General features: G+C 42.7%; 3 protein-coding genes across 3 annotated transcripts in view; 1 reads left to right on the top strand and 2 right to left on the bottom strand.

Moving 5' to 3' along the window:
• Positions 1–4485: 4485 nt before the first annotated feature.
• LOC121707746 lies at positions 4486–6499 on the top strand. Its single transcript, XM_042090527.1, has 3 exons — positions 4486–4761; positions 5081–5194; positions 5409–6499. Exons 1-3 carry the CDS (start codon positions 4698–4700, stop codon positions 5915–5917), a joined length of 687 nt encoding a protein of 228 aa, XP_041946461.1. The 5' UTR covers positions 4486–4697; the 3' UTR covers positions 5918–6499.
• Positions 6500–7024: 525 nt separating this feature from the next.
• rft1 (RFT1 homolog) lies at positions 7025–12873 on the bottom strand. The gene is made up of 13 exons (XM_042089447.1): positions 12582–12873; positions 12367–12452; positions 11948–12067; positions 11408–11597; positions 11157–11258; positions 10906–11040; positions 9930–10008; positions 9787–9837; positions 9439–9569; positions 9171–9315; positions 8943–9048; positions 8554–8803; positions 7025–7668 (listed from the first exon to the last, which is right to left on the bottom strand). Exons 1-13 carry the CDS (start codon positions 12642–12644, stop codon positions 7504–7506), a joined length of 1623 nt encoding a protein of 540 aa, XP_041945381.1. The 5' UTR covers positions 12645–12873; the 3' UTR covers positions 7025–7503.
• Positions 12874–13436: 563 nt separating this feature from the next.
• prkcda (protein kinase C, delta a) overlaps positions 13437–22310 on the bottom strand; it is a 14617-nt gene continuing 5743 nt past the window's right edge. Inside the window, exons 8-18 of the mRNA XM_042089446.1 lie at positions 22239–22310; positions 22005–22105; positions 20540–20624; positions 18651–18781; positions 17369–17542; positions 17084–17175; positions 16700–16762; positions 16292–16430; positions 15951–16139; positions 15630–15758; positions 13437–15519 (exon numbers count right to left, since the gene is read on the bottom strand). The exon at positions 22239–22310 is cut by the window's right edge and continues 58 nt beyond it. Coding sequence (XP_041945380.1) covers positions 15361–15519; positions 15630–15758; positions 15951–16139; positions 16292–16430; positions 16700–16762; positions 17084–17175; positions 17369–17542; positions 18651–18781; positions 20540–20624; positions 22005–22105; positions 22239–22310 — 1334 coding nt within the window. The 3' untranslated portion in view covers positions 13437–15360. The remainder of the gene's footprint in view (positions 15520–15629; positions 15759–15950; positions 16140–16291; positions 16431–16699; positions 16763–17083; positions 17176–17368; positions 17543–18650; positions 18782–20539; positions 20625–22004; positions 22106–22238) is intronic.

Here is a 22310-nt window from a genome sequence, read left to right as displayed (position 1 = left end):
ACACACACACACACACACACACACATTTAAGCACACTGACTCTCTCACAAACACATTCACAACCACACACACACAAACACATACACACTTAACTTACAAATAAAGTTTACATCTTCACTGATACTTTCTCTCTCTCTCACACACACACACACACACACACAGCTTACACAAACATGCAAAATGTCCTTTCTCACACACACCATGTTGAGACAAAGCTATCTGTAGTAGTATCTGGATGCCAGCGTGTACACGCAAAGAAAACTTAACAAGCTGAGATCTGTTCTTTTCTGCCTTTCGTATGTGTGTGTGAAAGAGAGAGAGAGTCTAATGCGGAGGGTGGACAGTGAGCAACAAAATGTAGAACTCATGAGGACCAAACTGAGTTAATATTTTTGTAAATATTCTATTATATCTTTTCATGGGACAACACTGAAGAAATTACTACATTGTAAAGTAGTGAGCTTGTTTAATGTCCCCTCAAAATAACTCAACACACAGCCATTAATGTCTAAACTGCTGGCAACAAGTAAGTGAGTATGTCCAACTTGTGAAAATATCCAAATTGTGCCCAAAGTGTCAATATTTTGTGTGGCCACCATTATTTTCCAGCACTGCCTCTCTTGGGCATGGAGCTGGTGGATGTTAGAGACCTTGCGTTCCTCCACCTTCAATTTGAGGATGCCTCACAGATGCTCAAAAGAGTTTAGGTCTAGAGACATGCTTGGCCAGTCCATACCCTCAGCTTCTTTAGCGAGGCAGTGGTCGTCTTGGAGGTGTGTTTGGGGTTGTTATCATGTTGAAAATACATTTTAAATTAAATACATTTTAAATTAAATAAATAAAATGTTAAAATTTTAAATTAAATAAATTACATTTTAAAACGATTAAGGTTAGTAGCCAACGTCACATTAGGCCTATGCGCCAGCGCCAAAAGTGCAACCTGTGTTTAGCCTACATTTTCATTTGGCTATACATGGATTTCTATGCAACGTCACGAAAACATGCGTGCGCAACCAAGAGGCAGAAAGCACCATAGAACAGCATAGAGCAATGCAAAAGAGCAAAAGAATAAAATGAGTTTTTGTATCCAGCCAAATTGTTATTTTTGAAAACAGAGAGGGTGAAATGTCCGTTTATGAAAATAGCCGGCCACGTGTAAAGGGCCTGGCCATAAATTATGTGGCCCAACTCAAGAGGCGGCACTAAGCATGCATTTGAAAATCTCACTGCACTCAATTGGATAACACTATAAGATCAATGTTGACAAATTTCGATACTTCGACGCAATTGGATAACACTACAACTATCATCTGTTTATCTCGGCTCTGGCCCGCCTATATCAGATACACAGATGTGATTGGTTCCTCGCTATACAAGGGACAAAAGTAACGTGCATCATTACTCATTGCCAGAGTGACTCGCTTAGCAAATTTAAAAATGTGCTCCGAGAACTCTGAATTCCTAGCGTGGAAAATCCAGACCCTGGTAATCAAGAAAGATTAAGGGTCTGGCCACGAACAATGTAATGGCCCAACTCGAGGGGTGGCAACTTGCATGCATTTGAAAATCTCACTGCACGCAATTGGATAACACTAGACCAATGTTTACTCTGAATGATTCCGGACTTCGACGCAATAGGATAACACTACGACCAATATTTACTGTCCTCCAACGTTGCAGCACTGTCTTCATCAGTTTAGCTGGTTCCCCGGGATGCAAGGGGTAAAAGTAACGTGCATCATTGCTCATTGCCAGTGTCTCGCAGAGACAATTCCATTGTGTTCTCGCGAGAACTCTGGATTTCCAGGGTACTGGATTTCTGGATTCCCAGGATAAGAAGGGTCTGCATTTGATGATGTATGATGACAACAGAGTAAAATGTGTCTTATTGCATGAGAACATTTTACATGTTTTGCAAAAAAGACTCTATACGATTTTTAGGCCCTAGTCTAGTTTTAACAGTGTGTTTTGGGTATTTCTGGTAGGCCTACATATCTTAACTTTGCATGATGATGATACAAGTAGGCTACAACTTTTTGGGCAATGTTGCCAGGCAATGTTGCAGAGCGACACTTTCCCACTGAGATTGAGGCAACATTATTTTTTATAGATAGATAGATAGATAGATACTTTATTGATCCCCAGGGGAAATTCAAGGTCTCAGCAGCATACATACAACACAAACACATTCTTTAACAGCAGAAAGAGTAATTAAAGTATATAATATAAAAACACAACTAAGCAGTAAGGACAGTAGAAGATAAAGAATATGCTAAATATACTAAAATACAAATGATACTAACACTTAATACAATATATAAAAATATACTAAAATACAAATTACAAAAATACAAATTATACTAACTAACACTTAATCTAAATCAATTCTAAAAACAGTATCCACATAGTGGTGATTAATAAATCAGAGGCGCTTGCAATGACTGAGGCAGGGACTGAGCCTGTGATTCTCTGTGCATAGTAAGGTATGGTAAGGTGCTCTAAGGTGCTCTGTGTGAATGAGTGTCATGGTGGTAGTGCAATGGTGATAATGGTCATGGTGATAGTGCAAATGAGTAAGTCAACAGTGCAACAATGCAGAAATAAAGTAAAGTAAAGTCTATATATCTATATATTTAACTATTTAAGAAAATGTATAAGTGTGGCCACAGTTCGGCTGTGGCATGGAGGGGGGGGGGTTATGCATATGTGCTAATGTGCTAATATAGCACGCAAACAGTGAGGCATAAAGACAGTGGTACAAGTGGCTAGTGGACAGACAGTACCAAACATGGAGGGGGTGAAGAGGCAGACAGACTATGCAGAGAAGTCTATCTTTCCTCTTCCCTTAAGTGAGGCATTGAACAGTTCAATGGCCCTGGGGACAAATGACTTTCTCAGTCTGTCAGTTGTGCAAGGCAGTGAGCGAAGTTTCCAGCTGATCAGGCTCTTCTGCTTAACAATAGTGCTGTGGAGTGGGTGACACTCATTGTCCAAGATGTTGATCAGTTTGTTCAGGGTCCTTTTGTCAGATAGTGAAGTGATGCACTCCAGTTCAGCTCCCACTACAGAGCCAGCTTTCCTTACCAGCCTGTCAATTCGCCCCACATCCTTCTTCCTTGTGCTTCCTCCCCAGCATACTACTGCATAGAAGAGGACGCTGGCAACAACAGACTGGTAGAACATCCTGAGGAGCTTACTGCACACATTGAAGGACCGCAGCCTCCTCAGGAAGTACAGCCTGCTCTGCCCTTTCTTGTAGAGTGCATCAGTGTTGGCTGACCAGTCCAGTTTATTGTCCAGGTGGAGACCCAGATACTTGTAGGTGCTAACCACCTCCACATTGACCCCATCAATGTGGACTGGTAGCAGAGTGGGCTTAGACCTGCGGAAATCCACCACCATCTCCTTGGTCTTTGAAGTGTTAAGTTGAAGATGATTGAGTTTGCACCATTGCACCAAGTCCTCCACCAGGCTCCTGTACTCCTCCTCCTGCCCGTTCCTGATACACCCCACAATTGCAGTATCATCAGAAAACGTCTGCATGTGGCATGACTCGGTGTTGTAGCAGAAGTCAGATGTGTACAGGGTGAACAGGACTGGAGAGAGCACAGTTCCCTGTGTGCAGGGTGAACAGGACTGGAGAGAGCACAGTTCCCTGTGGAGCTCCGGTGCTGCAGATCACAGTGTCAGAGAGACAGTTCTTCAGTCTGACGAACTGTGGTCGCTCGGTCAGGTAATCTGTAATCCAGGTTACCAGGTGAGCGTCCACACCCATCTGCAAGAGCTTGTCTCCCAATCTGAGGGGCTGGATGGTGTTAAAAGCACTTGAGAAATCAAAGAACAGGATTCTCACAGCACTTTTCCCCTTGTCCAGGTGGGAATGTGTCCTGTGTAGAAGATAAGTGATGGCATCGTCCACGCCCACTTTCTCCTGGTAAGCAAACTGTAACGGGTCTAGTGCATGGCGTACCTGGGGTCTGAGCATGCCTAAGACCAATCGCTCCATTGTCTTCATCACATGTGATGTAAGAGCGACAGGTCTGTAGTCATTAAGCTCACTAGGGTGTGGCTTCTTAGGGACAGGGGTGAGACATGATGTCTTCCACAGTGTTGGAACTTGTCCGAGGCGTAGGCTCAAATTGAAGATGTGATTCAGTGGCTCCCCCAGTTCAGCAGCACAGGCCTTGAACTTGAGTTCTGATTTCTATATATATAAAAAAACTTTGATTTCTATCTGTAGGCCTATGATTTGTATCAAAGAATCGGGCATCTTTTGGCAGAAATGCATGTGAGCAAGCCTTCACTACACCAATCTTGCTCCAGCAGCGAGATCACAACACATGTTTGGCACGATGTCTTCACAACACACCACATGATTGGCTCAATGTATTCACAACACAACACATGATTGGTTCAATGTATTCACATGTCGACGTTTTGCCGTGGTATGGGTGGGGTATGTGTAGATCTACATTTTTTGTGTAGACAACGCCATATTACAAACTATGCATTATGCAACTATACAAACCCCATGCATTTCTATGGAGGATGTTTTGAGTGCTGTGTCTCCTCATTAGAAAGTCTCTGCTTGTGTCAACTTGTTTAGATACTTGCGCAACTCTACTTCCGGGCAACTTTCTGAGATCATCTAGCAATGAGTCACATGACCATAAGAGCTTCTGAAATTTTCAACAAAGATGGCAGTGTTTCACGGACAGTGGAGCGAAGAAAAAGTGAAGCGGCTTATATCTTTTTACAGCGGTAAGTTGTTATGTTGAAACCCAAACTAGATATTTTACCTCATAAATGCTTAAAAAAAAAACAACAAACATCTATTTTGAATGTGTTGAGGTCGTAAGTAAGACATCGTTTTTCCCCAGTAAAGTGTAAACGGCCGTTAGCCTACCACCTCTCTATTGACATTGCATGGGATTTACGTTAGCTAACTAGGTCCTAGCGGTGGTTTTTGTTAACAAAGTTATCGCAAAATATGGGCGTTGTTGTAGGTCATGATTTCATTTATTTATTTGTTTCTGAATTGTAATAGTCTGATTTATTGTATGAACTAATCCACATTCAGGACACGAGTACTTGTGGAACCCAAGGGCTGAACTGTACAAAAATCGAGACATCAAGAAAAAAGCCCTGCAAGAGCTCTGTCAACAGCTCACTGATGAGCTGACTGTGATAAATGGTGAGTCCCATTGTAAAATGTTTTACGTTATGCTTTTCAGTTGTAACGTTATGTCTACTGCACTAACTCCTGTAACTTAATGTTATTATAAGGTAACAGAATCTGTTATTGTGATTCTCACAGCTTGTGATTCCTTGTATTTTCCTAGAATTTTAATAGCCACACTTTATTTTCCATTAGTCATGTCATCCTTTGTTGTCTTTTTTTTCCTCAGAGGAAGATGTGAAGAAAAAGTTCAAAAATCTGAGGACTGTCTTCACACGGGAGCACAGCATGGTGCTTAAGAGCAACAAGTTTGGGACAGCAGCTGACGAAGTCTATGTCCCGAAGTGGAGATATTATCAGGTCTTGTCCTTTCTCTGTGATGCCTGCAACTTTGATGAAAGTTCAGATATTTTAGATTCATCTATGTCACCAGAGTTGGTTGTTCCAACAACCTCCCAGACCCCAGAGAACATGGCACTGCTTCATCCGACTTCATCTTGCCCCCATGACCACATGTCTGACTCAAAAAAACAAAAAATAGAAAAAAGACAAAAAATAGACAATGCTTCCGAGGCCATGGACTTTGTCCTTGGTGTCCTCAAAAGAAAGGCCTCCTCACCACATGCAGGGTTTTTGCATTACGTAGAAAATATTTTGGATGACCTGCCAGAGAGCAAAGCAAGAAAGCTGAAAAGGCAAATAATTGAATTGGCTCACACTGCATTGGATGAAGAGTAATTTGACTATGTGTTACTGTGTACATTGGCTTAAATTCAGTACTGACATGTTGTCAGTTGATGCATGGTGGTGTAAAAATCATGGTATGAGGATGTTTTTCATTATACGGTGTGGGACCTGTTTATCATATCATTTTTATTGGCTGCATGGAACCACGCTCAATGACTCCAAGCACACAAGTAAGTGAGAATGGTTCATGGTTCCAGACATAAAAGATTGAGGTAATGGAATGGCCGGCTCAATCTACTGACCTCAGCTTCATTGAAAACGTGAGGTGACATTAAAAATGCAGTTTCTGAAGCGAAACCCAACAATTCACTGAATGTGGTGTGTTCATTCTGGGCAGAACCTGTTCATAGATGCCAGAACTTGGTTGACTCGATGCAATGCAGATGTGCAGCAGTTATCCAAAATAATGCTTCTACATATTAGTATTAGTTCAATGATTTCAAGTGATTAAATGTGCAGTCTGTTAAAACAAAACAATGCAGACTTAATAAACATTTGTCAATATGATCTGGAGTTGAATGTGTAATGTTTCTATTACATTTGAAATATGGAAATAAAAACTATTGAAACATATTTGCACTTTTTTTTTTTACCACACTTCTATTTCTTTGAACACAACTGTATGTCAGTCATCTTTATAACATATACCATAGAGGCTAGTTGGCTAGCATTTTTAAAATAAATTTGAATAAACAATTATGACCGAATAGTGTGGTTATTTTGACTTATAAATGGATAAATAATGGCAAATCATCTTATAGAACGTATACTTACTTGAGTGAAATAAATGCTGAAGTCAAGACGAATGAAGGCTGCAAATGTTTCAGTGCTCATTTTTGCTGTGGCTGTCTCCCTGGTGACAGATGTGCTCTTATCTAATTGGTTGTGTCAGAGAGGGTTCAAGCGTAGAGTAATCAAGGATCTTTGGTTGTGTCTGTTGCCTGTTCCCAACATTCCCCAATAAATTGGCCCGTGTATCATGAGCTTTACACTGCCAATACATTTTTATAGAAATGTCATGCTAATTAATCAATACCAGTACTAATCTAGACTTATTGTTATTATAGTGTTACAAAAAAAGACAAAGAAGTGTGAAAGTTCCTTAGCCCTCTTTTATTGACTGATTTATATTATATTACATACAAATTAGAGCCACATATAAAAATATAAATGACATCACAGACACAGTGCTGCTTTAAAGGTCCTCCTCAAATCCCCACACTGGGTGCGATGAGTCTCTGATGCCAAACTCATGTGCCACGTCTTCATAGTGCCTGAGCTAGCTGGATAACTATGCTGGGCTAGACCTGGAAACAGCAAAACTCTGGAGATGGACCGAAGCAATATGTTCGGTTGCAGGTGTTATTAAATGCATCTATTAGGATCTTGCATTGATCTTGCTTGGTGGACTAACCTCTGTCTTATCCAAAAACTTGAGATAACATAAGCAATGTGAGTGTTCTGTTTCAGGTTATGCCATTATCAGGCTAACTGAGTGATCCAGCTTTGTGGAACAGCCCCCCCAGCACAGTGCCCACAGTTCTGCAGTGGTGAGAGGGAGTTCTGTGGTCAGAGTTTCAAGTGTGCTTTTTGCTGTATCTGGGCAGCAGCTGCGATTTAATGAACTCCACAAGCCGCGTCTCGGTGACAAATGCAGTGGCCATCACTCCAAGCAAACAGACCCCACCCACGGCGATGTGAACTAGCCTAAGCAACCAGCCCCCATCACAGCATAACACACTCTGGAACGGGGGAATAAAGAAAAAAGAAAGATTAGAAACCCACAAACAATTAAAACATGATCGACCGACCATATAAGTTCAAAGACACAAATAAAACATGATTGAATTTGTTGACATAGTGCCTGCAAACACTGGTGCCCCTCAATTCTATCACTACACATTGTTAATACCACTATTCTACAAATGTACCCACAGTGGCACAATGTACACAAATAAATGAACGGAGGGTCACAGCCATGAAGGACATACAGTAGTTGTGATTTGAATTGGATCAGATTTAGATATTGTATTTGTCTATACATATCGATATGGATACTGGGCCAAAATCCAGAATCTGGAACTTAATTTCTTTCGTAATGTTCACAATTCTGCACTCAATGTGGATATTCTATATATTATAGGACTGACAGAAAAATATAAAAGTTTGCTTTTACATGGCTTAGGATACGTCAAGCACTGTCTACCACATTAAAATCACTACAACGCAGCTTCGACCGGAATAAAAAAACGTATTTCTGAATACTGAAGTGTCATGGCGACGCCCATTGTTGGCTGGAGAATATCGTTTGTTTGCTTGTTTGTTTAATTTAAGGCCATTTTCCGCAACTAAGGCTATTTAATGGCCAGAGCACTGTGTGTTACAGAAACTTAAATATGTTTTTTAAAATCTATGCTAATAAGATATTCTAAAACCTTCAAAGGTGGGACCTTACTAAAAACATCAGCTATAGAATTTTGATGATAAAATTGTTGTCTTTTGGTTTTCAAGGCAGGGCAACAGATCAAAATATGTCTCACTGACAGAGGCATTTTGCAAAATTGGCATTGGAGAATATCGTAGACATTCCCACAACAACAGTCGCCATGGCGATGTGTGTCTGTTACCTCGGAAACCGTTGTAAGGGCGTAGCTGACAGCCAGGCTGCCCAGCAGGGCAGGACGAGGCCAAAGTCCAACCAGTGGGGTGTAGGGAGATGCCTTGAAGTAGCGGTGCATGAACACCAAGCTGTGTGTGATCCGCAAGGACATGTTACAGCAGTTGGCCAGGATGAAGCCAACGCCCCCTAACAGCCCCGTCAGCCAATAGGAGAGCAGCAGGAAGCACACAGACAGACCGAGCATGACAAAGTTATACCTGCAGAGGGAGAGACACAGATAAAATGTGTTCATGTTTATGTAGAACAATACAAACTATTTCTAATACAGTTATGATAATATTAGTAGGGTGCTATTTCATGTGTGTAATCTGTTTAGTGTGTGTTATTGTCAGTTACCGGTCCACCTCCTCCTTGCTCATGGCAGCGAAAGTGAAGCATTCTGTGATTCCATTCACAGCCAACAGCAGAACATAAGCACTGTAGCATCTCAGGAGAGAGGGACCTACACACAGAGAGACAAACAAACACATTAATAAAGATAAAGGCCACTCTCTAACACTTTCTTACAGGTTGTCTTACATGCACACTTGAGCTTTACTATGTTACACACACACACACACACACCTGTCCCACTGCTCAGCAGGTCTCCCCCGTAGATGTCCAGTGCCAGATGAGAATAGGCCTGGCCAAACACGGTGATGATCAGACCTATCACAAGCACCAGCTTCAGCAGGCATTCCAGCACATCTGCTGCCATGGCAACCTCCCCCTACATGACAACAAATCCAACATGCTAAGCATCAGTGTTGTGTGCAGAGGCCATGCTGCCTTTAAGCTGTACCCTGACTGTACAAAACCAGTGTTGTGGTAAAAGCCCGTGCTGGGTACTTACTTGTTTCTGTTGATGGACAGTCTGCCCTCTCTCGAGCACTTTTGCGAAAAAGACATAGAAGCTCTCCTCTATGGGGAGAAAGAGGAACCGTGCAACCATGGAGCCCAGATTATTTATAATGTCATACACACCTACAGAGAGGGAGGGAAGAGGAAGAGGATAACCAGTGTCACATTGGTTGTTAAGAGTTCTGTATTTTGGTAAACAAAATCAGAATCTTCTGATAAACTGAAAACCCCAATGACTTAAGCTCCTCTTCCATCTATCTATCTGCTCCAGAAATGTGTGTGTGTGTGTGTGTGTGTGTGTGTGTGTGTGTGTGTGTGTGTGTGTGTGTTTGATACTCACCCTGGTCTCCAAAGTTGAGCACATTCAGAAAGGTCATCACATAGCGTTCCCCTGCAACAACGCAGACATAATAAACAATGTAAATTTGCCAGAGAGTCCATGTGTGTTTAAGTGTTTGCCCATGGATTAAGTGTGTGCAATACCTTCAGTGAGGATCTGCTTTAGGAAGGACTGCTTAAAGAAACTCCATGTCAGCCTGGCCAGCTTCAAGTTGATCATAGACTACAGACATACATATACATGGATAAGGAAATCTTTTTAGGGAAAATAAAGGAAAGCCATAGATCAATGTGTTCTGGATTTTAATAAGCAACTGAGTGTGTAAAATGAAAAAAAAAAAAGATAAACAGCCAGAGTATGTTAAGAGAATGTATGTCATTTGAACAATAGCAAATGTCAGGAGCAGACAACAAGCTGTCTGGGCACTAGAAGGGGGCTGGTTCCTATTAGTGCAATGGTGACCAGTGTGGGGACTGGGGAGAGAGTGCAGTGAGGAACACTCATCCCTGATGCATTAAGAGCTATACTAGTGACAGACACTGGACTAGCATCCATGGGTTTCAGCCTCTGTGCTAGCACTGCATGTCCACCTCTATATCCTAGGGTGCATGCACAGTACAGTACAGTAAGTCATTCAAGTGGTTCAATCAAGACTCTTATCTTCTGTGATCCCTTGTTGGTGGAAACATTCACTGACTGCTCTTCTCTCTAGTGAGAGTTTTGGGATCTTCAAAAAGTGTTTAATGACTTTTATGTTAATTCTTACAGAGCTGTGGCTTGAATATGTTTATGGTTATTGTTTTTATTCTGTGAAATTGGCTTTAATCCTTTACTAATATTGCTATTTATCATTATTATTTAGGCTATATGACTACTTTAAACTTTATTTTAATGTTTATGTAAGGTTTACTGATGTCATTTTAAATCACTTTGGACAAAACTATCAGTCAAGAACCTTAAACATAAACATAAGTGGCTTTGGAATAAAGCATCAATGAAGAAAGCCCATGTACAGTATGGTACAAGACTGCAGGAAAGATGATGTGATGTAGGACTGTGTGTTACACCATGTCTATATGAGGGGTGCTATAGGAGGTGTGTGTGTGTGTGGGTCTCTACCTCTCCCTGTGTTCTGCCCGGAAGCGTCTCTGTGATGCTCTGCAGGGGGAAGCCCTTCTTCTCTGCCTCTGCTGAGCCCAGGAACCTCGTAAAGTAGACAACGTAACACAACACCAGGAACCCTGAGTACACACACTTGACACACACACACACCCAACACAAGGACACACACAATTAAAATGAAATGAAACATTAATTAAGCATTAATAAACAAATAAATTAATACAAGCATAGCACTTATGTATAACTACCTGAGCTGCAGCAAAGATGTAGAGCCCCCATACTGGGGCACACACAACCATAACCACGGTTACAATGCATTTAGCCACCATGGCTAAGCTCTCTGCTATAACCTGTAAATTACGAAAATACAACACAAAGCCAGAGCTGAGTACATAAACAAAAAACAAATATCCATTCCTGTGATGAATCTTGAAACAGTCATCATACCTCCACTAGAGACTACTGTGAAAAACACACACACACACCGTATCTTACTCACCTTGAGTTGCACAAGCATGTGCGTCTGTGCTAGGACCCAGAGTGGTTCGGCCAGCAGCTCCTGCATCGCTGCCCAGCAGAAGAGGCACACAGCGGGCAGGTAGTGTGGGACGGCCTGGGGGTCTGGGGCCTGCAGGACAAACGCCCACACGCCCACCAGTAGCACACCCCACACACAACCCAAGGGAAACCTGGAGGAGAGACGCAGACATGGAACAGACACAGGGACATCAAAACAAGACATGGGAAGATGGAATATCCCAGCAAGACATGGAAAAGTGTCTTTGACACAAGCAATATAAACCCTCTACATGGTAGATAAACAAGAACTACATCATGAACTGTAAAACTGCCAAAATGTGAAAAAGTAATAAAATGAGTCAATTGCTGTTAAACATCAAACAGGAACCCCTTCTTCATCGGTGCTGCAGTTGGGTGCGGTGGGAGAGCTGAGATCACAGCTGAGATTTTGCTCCCCCCTTTACTGCTGTCGCACCATTATGCTGGGGTACCATTACCAAATGTTGCCTGAGCTGCTTACGTGAGCCACAGGAGATTGATGTTCTGTCTCCAGTTGGAATCCTCCCCTCCACCACTAAGACACGCCCTCCTGAAGGCCTCTCGGGACAGGAAGACCAATGTAGAGTACAGCAGCATTAACCTACCCACCCACCCACCCACACACACACACACACACACACACACACACACACACACACACACACACACACACACACACACACACACAAAGAGTTTTAATCAAAGGCATGACGTCCTGGTTCATTCATTCCCTGCCTCTTACAGCAGAAAAGGCAGGCGGATTTATGAAGCAGGGTTTGGTCCTTAACACAATTGTGCGCACCTGGTTTATTGTTCAAGCCAGCTTACCAGGTAACACAATACAACATAATCTGATGGTGTTAACCATCCCCAACTACACCCACAAACACACAGACTCACCTGACATTCACGACGCCAATCAACTCCTTTGACACAAATCTCAGTGTAAACGCGTTCAGGAAGAATGTCAGTAAGCGAAACATCACCTTTAACAGACAACACAAACACACAACACATTAACACTAATGATAATAGATTTTCTAACGCAGGTTAAAGCCAGTGAATGTGGGACCGATTCCGCTGGACAGTAAAGGTGGAAGAAAACATTAGCCTACCTGTAACAGAACATTGTAAGACGCCAGGGTAGACGCACTTCTCAATACATCTTCGGACCCCATGGCTCAAGTCAAATCCGTCCCGTTCCCCCACACTAAATCACGAAACGCAATCTCAGATACCCTCTCAAGTAGAGGTGACCTGATTTCTTCTGCGACGAATCGCTTGACATGTTCTTCAGGACATGAGTTGTAATGCAAGCATACTATGGTTTAACATAGAGAGCCAGAGTTCTGGTAAACTGCTCTACTACTACTTCCGTACACACAATTCATTCTCCCTCGCGGCTTCTTCGCAGTCTGCTTTAGAAGACATGTTCATTACTGCCCTCAACCGATATGGAGTACACACATCATGAGAAGCCTAGCTCAGAAACACATGCGCCATGTGCGCCCCAGACTACATTGCAACAGGAACATGCCACACACCTCTTTATTCACCAACCAGTTTTGATTGATTTTGGCTTTCAGTCTGACAGAATGTGCGCTGCAGTATGTAATGTTAATGCTGTGAATTGCAAAACAGATAGACAAACAAAACAACTAGTGAATGAAATACACAATGTGTATGCATGCATGTAAGTATGTGTATGTATGTTTGTATCAGGCTTGTGCAAAATTCCAGAATTGAATTGAAACTGGCTCTTAAATTCCAATTCAATTCTTGAATTTCACTTGCATTTCAATTGAGGTAGCAAACAGGAAGTAGAATTGCAATTTGAATTGTGCACAACCCTGGTTTGTATACATGTATAGCATATATATATATATATATATATATATATATATATATATATATATACCATATAAAATGTATTAACAGAGGCAGCCACATACATTATTATACATTCATAATTTCACATTTACATATAATATCTTTATTGCAACAAAACAGTTATACAGATTGAAGATTGAACACAGGGTTTCTCACCCAATAGACAAGATGTAATATAAAACTAACATACAAACAGGCACAAAACACATAGACAATATACTTGAGTCAAAAGATACCCACATACCCTTATACATCTTGTACCTAAATATACAAATATTATACACTTGAGTTGTTTGCATTGGCTTGTCTTAATCTTTACTTAAAGAATATGGAAGAACTTAGATCTAAACGAAACTATATTAAGCCTAAGAGATTACTAGTTTCACAAGCTTGCATCTGAGCTGCATGCTTTAACCAACACCCCTTACAACTCCCCAGCATTTTTTACCCTTATTGGTCAAGTTTAAATAACTAATAGCACATCATATCTGTTGCTTTTAGGCTGAATGAGAGTCAGCCCAAGCCAAGTCTTATGCACATGTCTATTAATACACTATTGGCTACAGGTAACAGTCAGGACTGTGAGTGTTTGATGGGTAGGTTGTCGTGGGGATGTGTCGCAAGGTGAGAAGTGTGTTTAGTGTGAGAACACATGTTTCAAGTCAAGTGGTTGAAATTCTGGTGGCAGATGGCATCAGAAATTTGAAGCTGAGGACATTACATTCACAGCCTTTCCCCCAAAAACCTGCATAAGCTCAGTTTGGAATGGGCATCTCTGCATGCTGTACAAAGCCCTGCAGCAACCCTCTGTTGAACTCTGAACACCAAGTCCTGAAGTCTCATCTGGTCTTAAGAAACTAGGTTGGAGGTAAATGAGTTTTTGAATATGAATAATTTTGAGGAACATTAGTGATGATGGTAAAAATGGAATGTGGAGTGTATTTCTTTCATTGAGTTAATTTTATGTGTTGAAGTGTGTAATGAGTTTTTGCTTATAGCCTTATGGCAGTGATTACATCATACAATATATAGGTAGCACTGTGAGGATTAGGCCTACCGTAACATGCAAAGTCTAAAGCTCCTACAGCTTTCTATACAGAGTTTCTATTCTCATATATTTCACTCTAGTTCCAAGCTCCCACAGACACAAACATTTAAGATAAAATATCTGCAGTTAATTCTGTCTGGAGTGTGAAGGTGATCATGACTAGCTATCCTATTGACCAGGATGGGAGTGTTGCTAAGCAGAGTGAGAGAGAGCTGGTAAGGGCAGGTGGTAGTGGGGAGGCTGGCTTTTCTAGGCCAAGATGGTTCATGTGTCCATCAGAGGTGTCTGGAAGGAAGGCAGGAAGGAAGGAAGGAAGGCAGGAAGGAAGGCAGGAAGGAAGGAAGGAAGGCAGGCAGGAAGGCAGGAAGGAAGGAAGGAAGGAAGGAAGGAAGGCAGGAAGGAAGGAACCCGTAGTCTGCTAGACTGAGGATGCATCACAGATGATGTGGCTATACTGTAAGTCTCCTGTCAGTCATTTCTGTGTCGTGATGTTGTGCCCTATAACAAAAGTCTGTTTGCAACACTACATTTCCAAAAGGTACCTCTTATGCTGCGCTACATTTGGTTATATTAAGCTGAAGCAATGCATCAATGCAGAGCAAGATCTCTTTGAGCAATTTTGTAAGAATGCCCATATGTGCATCCCTGACTGTAACGTAGCCTAGATGCCACATTCACAAAAATTACTTGTAGAGACAACATTTGAATAGTGCCAAAATGCATTTCATGTTTCTGCTTGTTGTTTTAACTGTCTCTCAGATATTCAAGCAAACTTGTAGCACATATAGCTTCGACATACGCTTAGAGGATAGTGTCTATGAGGCATGTACACGTCATCAGCGGCTAGTTTAGTGGAGCCCGTGTGCAGAATCGGGCATTTCCATCCTGGGCAGACGTCTGGCAGGCGATCAGGTCAGCGCTGAGGGACGATAGGCGAGATGGGAGGTGGCTGTTCATTACTTCTGCAGGAGGTGCTCCATCTTGGGGTTGACAAACGAAAAACCGGAGAAGGCGCTCTGGTCCATGGAGTCAATCAGACTCTTGTCGCTGTGGGAGAGGCGGGGCTTCTCGCTCAGGAACTCTCGGTCAAAGTTACTGCAGTCATTGGGTGCTTTCTGTGATTGACAGTGTCAGTGAAAACAGAGAAGAAAGAGGTCAGGGCCATGATTGTGGACAAATGAGATGGGTGTGAGACACATGGGGACATGGGGAATAGAACACCTACCACTTTTGGTTTAAATGGAGGATCCACTTCTCTCCTCTCTAAAGCAGTCCAGTTTATGGTCTTGAAGAAAGCATGGCCTCGAATATTACCCACAATCCCCAGTCGGCGGGAGTGGTCACGCTCAAACAGCTAGAGGCAACCAGAGAAGAAGAACAGTTAGAACGTGTGGGGCTCTGCTGAGAGTGTGTTAGTGTTTCTGTGTTCTCTTATTTTGTATCTCCCCAATAATAAAGCACTTTGAGTTACCAAACTGTATGAAGTACACCATAGAAATGAACTGTGTGTGTGTGTGTGTGTGTGTGTGTGTGTGTGTGTGTGTACCTTCTCCATTAGATCTCTGGTGTCCTTAGTAATCCAGCGGGGGTAGTGGGGTGTGTCCATTCGGATGGATTCAAACAGCTCGTCCTCATCGTCTCCGTGGAATGGAGACTGACCAATCAGCATCTCATACACCAGCACACCTAAAGACCACCAGTCCACCGAGAACGAGTAAGGCTGGCCTAACAGGATCTGAACCAACACACACACACACACACACACACACACACAATGTTCAATATTTTCAAAACATTGTTTGAAGTTTTAGTATAATAAATTAATGTTTGTTGACATCTTTTGCTTATGCTTTCAAGTCCCCCCCCCCCACTGACTTCACATCGTACCTCTGGGGCGATGTAGTCAGGTGTTCCACAGAAAGTGGTGGCACGGTTCTCCCCAAACACGTTCTCCTTACACATCCCAAAGTCAGCTATCTTTATGTGGCCCTCCCTATCCAGCATCACATTATCCAGCTTCAGGTCCCTGAGCAGGAGAGACAGAGACAGAGAAAGAGAGAGAGGGAGAGAGAGAGATGGGGGAGAATGAGAGAAAGAGAGACGCATAGAAAGACACACCAAGAAGCACAGATAAATAATGGAGATAAATGAAAGGACACATGCTCTGTAACAGTAACATGTGCACCATGAGACAGAGAGGCTAATCCTGACCATTTATTTGTGTGTGCTTGTGAGTGTGAGTGTGTGTGTGTGTGATTGTGAGTGTGTGTGTGTGTTTGTGGTAGAAAAGCTTACCTATAGATGATGCCTTTGGAATGTAGAAACTGTAGACCACACACAATCTCTGAAGAGTAGAACCTAAAAGAGAGACAGAGGAAGGTGAGAGAATAAGTGAGTGTTTGACCAGGGTGGCACAGTTTACTTTGTCTCACCAAGGCTTTGTCCTTGCGTGTGTGTGCATGTGTTTGTGTATGTGTGTGTGTGCGCGTGTATCCGTGTGTGTGTGTGTGTGTGTGTGTGTGTGTATGTGTGTGTGTGTGTGTGTGTGTGTGTGTGTGTGTGTGTGTGTGTGTGTGTGCATGTGTGTGTGTGTGTGTATGTGTGTGTGCTTGTGTTTGTGTGTGTGTGTGCATGAGTGCGTGTACTTACGTGGTCCTGTGTGTGTGTGTGTGTACTTACGTGGCCCTGTACAGATCAAATCGTCCTTTCTCCTGAATATGAAACATCAGATCTCCTCCATTCAGATACTCCATCACAAAGAACAGATGCTCCTGTCGCAACAGAACAGGGACTACATTAACAGCAGAACCATATAGTGTGTGTGTGTGTGTGTGTTAATTTGGTCTGTACACACACAATGGTCTGGAAGGTGGCGTAAAGGTGTGTGAGTGACTGTGTGAGGCAGGGGTTGTCCCAGGTCAGTTTAAGAGTGTGTGTGTGTGTGAGAGAGAGTGTGTGTTTTACCTTGGTCTGGAAGGTAGAGTAGAGGTGTGTGAGGAAGGGGTTGTCCCAGGCGAGGGCCAGCACTCGTTTCTCCACCATGGTGCACTCCACGTCATCGTCCATCAGCACCACGTCCTTCTTCAGGGCCTTCACCGCAAAGTACTCCCCACTGCCCTTCAGCTCTGCCAGCAACACCTGACAACACACACACACCCACACCCACACACACATGCAAACACACACACACACACGCACACACACACACACGCACACACACGCACACACACGCACACACACACACACACACGCACACACACACACATACACACATACACACACACACACACGCAAACACACACACACATAAACACATACACACACACACACACACACATACACACACACACACACACACACACAAACAGTGTCCACACAAGAAAGGTTACATTACGTTTACACCCATGTCTGAACAAAAGCACTCTGGCCAAAATTACACATTTTGCTTGCAAAAGGCTGTTACTTTTTCAAAATACTTAAAACATGCAGCAAAAGCACATTTTGTCTTCAAACAACACATCATGTTATGAAATCACTGTGTGATTTCAATCAATCATTACACACTGGACAACAAAATGCAAAATATAGTTCATTTTTGCTGTCTGTTCCATTTCAAAATCATTGTATTCATTCCTCCCAAGATGTAACTGTGATTGACATGTAAGACTTACACTAAGCACCTAGAAAAAACTACAACTTGTCATTTTTCATCGAAATAGACCTAAACACCTTTTGTACTGTTTTCTTCACCAAATAGGCAATACAGTACTTTCTCTAAATGTGCTTATAGCTTCATACTTGCAAATAGCAACACAGAACAGACATGGCATCTCTTATGGATAATGAATGATTGCTGATTGAAGAATTGTGCAAAGGAGTTTCACACAGGTGTATCAGAGATTCATACTTGTGCAAGGAATCTCTACCACCTGTGAAAAGATGTTTTCCTTTTGTTTAGCACGGGGAAACCAATAGAGGTTGGGGACTTTGAATGACATCTGTGTTAACTGTTTTGCAAAAGGGTGTGAGAAATGTGTGAACCCAATAAAAATGTGTGAACACGTTTGCAAGAGATGACTTCTGCTGTGCAAAGGTGTTCATGAAGACCAAATGGATCCCAGTTTCATTAAGCAGGTCAAAGGGATCAAGAAAAACTGTAATACACTTACACTTGTGTATTTTACTGTGTTTGTTTATATGTGTGAGTATGTGTGTCTGTGAGTATGTGTGTGTGTGTGTGTATTACCTTGCCAAAGCTTCCTTTGCCCAGCACCTTGTGCAGGATGAAGTTGTCGATGCTGATGCATGTCTGGTGCAAGATGCGTGAGGGGGGGCGTGGGCCCGTCCCATCCCACAGGCAACCATAAGGAGCTCCATCTGTAACATCACACACACACACACACACACACACACACACACACACGCAATGCTTGCTATGAGAACATAAACACTTCAAGGAGCGGAGGTGCTATAATGTTGTAATGGAAATGAGCAGAGCCCGGGTCTATCCTTACAGATATTACTGGCTGCAGAGCCCGGGTCTATCCTTACAGATATTACTGGCTGCAGAGCTTGGGTCTATCCTTACAGATATTACTGGCTGCAGAGCTTGGGTCTATCCTAACAGATATTACTGGCTGCAGAGCTTGGGTCTATCCTTACAGATATTACTGGCTGCAGAGCTTGGGTCTATCCTAACAGATATTACTGGCTGCAGAGCTTGGGTCTATCCTTACAAATATGACTGCCTGTAGACTTGGTAATCTCAAATGTGGAGAGCTAGGGTCTCTCCTTAAAGATATTGCTGCCTGTAGACATGGTAATGTGCAGAGCTAGGGTCTATCCTTACAGATATGACTTCCTGTAGACTTGGGTCTATCCTTACAGATATGACTTCCTGTAGACTTGGTCATCTCAAATGGATAACAAGCATTACAGAAGTATAAACATACCCATGAGTATCCTTAATCTCGAGTAAGCCAAATATTGCCAAACATTATATTAAATATAAATGTGTACTGGAATACCTTTAAGTGAAGAATCTTGCACAACCTAAATAATGCATTATTAAATGATGATTTGGCGGTGGTAGTGTAGTGGTTAAGGAGCTAGGCCAGCGTGCAGTATGCTTGAAAGTTGTCGGTTCAATTCCCGGCTTCCACCGTTGTGCCCTTGAGCAAGGCACTTACAGTAATCCCACGTTGCTCCGGGGACAACGTAATCAACGTAATTTGGGGCAGCCGTGGCCTACTGGTTAGCACTTCGGACTTGTAGCCGGAGGGTTGCTGGTTCGAACCCCGACCAGTAGGCACGGCTGAAGTGCCCTTGAGCAAGGCACCTAACCCCTCACTGCTCCCCAGAGCGCCTGGATTAGTGTGTGCTTCACCTCACTGTGTGTTCACTGTGTGCTGAGTGTGTTTCACTAATTCACAGATTGGGATAAATGCAGAGACCAAATTTCCCTCACGGGATCAAAAGAGCATATATATACTTAATCCCTTGTAATATAGCTGACATTGGTCACTTTGGTCAAAAAAAGGGTCTGCTAAATGGAATGTAATGTAAATGATTCAGACAATGTTTACCTTTCACAGAGAATGTCGAGAAAAGAGAAAAGTGCACTTTCAGGTGTAAACTGAACTTTCATTCCAGTTTCAGGTGTAGTTTCCCTAAAAACTAATCCTTGCCTGTGGCATGAATTCACTGAATGTCAGAATGAAGTATAGTATAAGTATATATACTCTTTTGATCCCGTGAGGGACATTTGGTCTCTGCATTTATCCCAGTCCGTGAATTAGTGAAACACACTCAGCACACAGTGAACACACAGTGAAGTAAAGCACACGCTAATCCCGGCACAGTGAGCTGCCTGCTACAACAGCGGCGCTCTTGGGGGGCAGTGAGGGGTTAGGTGCTTTGCTCAAGGGCACTTCAGCCATTCCTACTGGTCGGGGTTCGAACCGGCAACCCTCCGGTTACAAGCGCTAACCAGTAGGCCACGGCTGCCCCAATTACAACAAGCATTTCATCAACACAGTCACCAGCTGCCTCCTCCAGCTCCTCGTGGCCTCTTTGAAACGGAGAAGACAATGCAGACGCCTTCAGCAAAGTAAGGGTAATGTGATTTGTCCTCACCGTTATTGTCTGTTCCTGGGCTATTATCGAAGTCCTGGTACACGCTGGTGTCCAGGTCTTTAGACTCAGGACGACGAGTGGATTTCTACACCAGACGAAGGGAGGGAGATGGACATAAACACAGAAAGAGAAGGTGGGGGATATAACAGACACAAAGGGAGAGAAGGAGAGGAGGATATATCCAACAAAAAGAGAGAGAGAGAAGTAGATATAGCACAGAGAAAGACAAAGAGAGAGAGGGAGGGGAGAGAGGGAAGGAGAGAGAGGGGAAGAAAGCCATACAATAGAAATTTGAGAGGGACAGGAGAATATAGCACATACGAGAGAGGGAGGGAGAAATATAGAATAGAAAAGAGAGAAAGAGAGGTATATAACCAACCAGAGAAAGCGTATTATATTTCTCACATATTCTCCTACGGATCCACTGTGACAGCTGACTGTGACTATGCACGTTTCAGGATTGACAACAGATACATTACCATGACACTAAGCTGAAATTGATCTTTCACTCAAAATGACGGAAACAAATGCTATGGGCAAAAAGTGTTGCTTGCCAGAGATCGTACCTGCAGATCTTTAAGGCAGCAGTGATTAGGTCTGTTTTCAGCAGGTCACATTGTCACAGTGTATCAAATCACTAAGTTTACAGCAACCTCTCTGGGAGCGTGTTTAACCTTCATGTGTTAAACAGAGAGTCAGCCTTTCCTCCAAAGGTCTCTGCAGCTGAAAGAATGTCTGTGTGAAATGAAACTGGTCCCCAGCCAGTGAGCCTACGATGACTGACACTTGTAATTACATGTCAGTGATACACAAGAGAGACGGGGATTCCTTGTGCTGTAAGTGGAGACTTATCACATTTCCCAGAACCTTCTGAATAAGGGTGGGACAAAATACCAATACGGCATTATAACATATAATTTCTTTTTGCGATACGTTATTGATGCGATGGTACCAAATATCAATATTTTTACTAAAATATTTGACTTACCACAGTCACTACTTAATGTATGCTCATGTTGTACATAGTTTCAATTCAGTTGTGAAAAGCAGAGCATCAATACATAATTCCAGGTTTTTGCCTTTTTCTTCCTCTTGGTCATTTACACAGATATCGTGATGTATTGTAGATTCATATTTTGCTATATATTGAAAATGGCAGATTCGCTGTATCATGATATTATCGTTATTGTGGCCAAAGTATCGTCACAGATTGATTTGTGAGTTGCTCTGTGATTCCTACCCCTACTTCTGAATGCCACATGCAAGTGGTCATACCTGGACTAGGGCTGATGGCCAAACACTAACATTCCTACCTGGTCTAGGGCTGATGGCCAAACAGTAACATTCCTACCTGGACTAGGGCTGATGGCCAAACAGTAACATTCCTACCTGGACTAGGGCTGATGGCCAAACAGTAACATTCCTACCTGGTCTAGGGCTGATGGCCATACAGTAACATTCCTACCTGGCCAACCTGGGTGAGAGCCTCCGCTAGGAGCTTCTGATTGATGCCACAGAGATTGGCCACTTTCTTTTGACACTTGTGGTGAACATTCATTGCACAGTCTGAAATAGACACAAGAATAGAGTTCCAATCCGTCAACACGAGACAACTTAGCCTTCACAAATAAAAGTTCAAGGCAAGAGAGTGAGTACTTTAATGAAATGACCCTACACACACACAGACAGACAGACCTACCCTCACACTTGAGTCCTTGTTTAACCAAACCCCACAACAAGCTCCCACAGTGGTCACAGAAGGTGGGACTCA

Source organism: Alosa sapidissima, chromosome 4 (assembly GCF_018492685.1).
Source record: "Alosa sapidissima isolate fAloSap1 chromosome 4, fAloSap1.pri, whole genome shotgun sequence".
Classification (NCBI taxonomy): Eukaryota; Metazoa; Chordata; class Actinopteri; order Clupeiformes; family Clupeidae; genus Alosa; species Alosa sapidissima.
The sequence above is the reverse complement of the archived record's forward strand: the minus strand, read 5'-3'. Positions and strand labels throughout refer to the sequence as shown.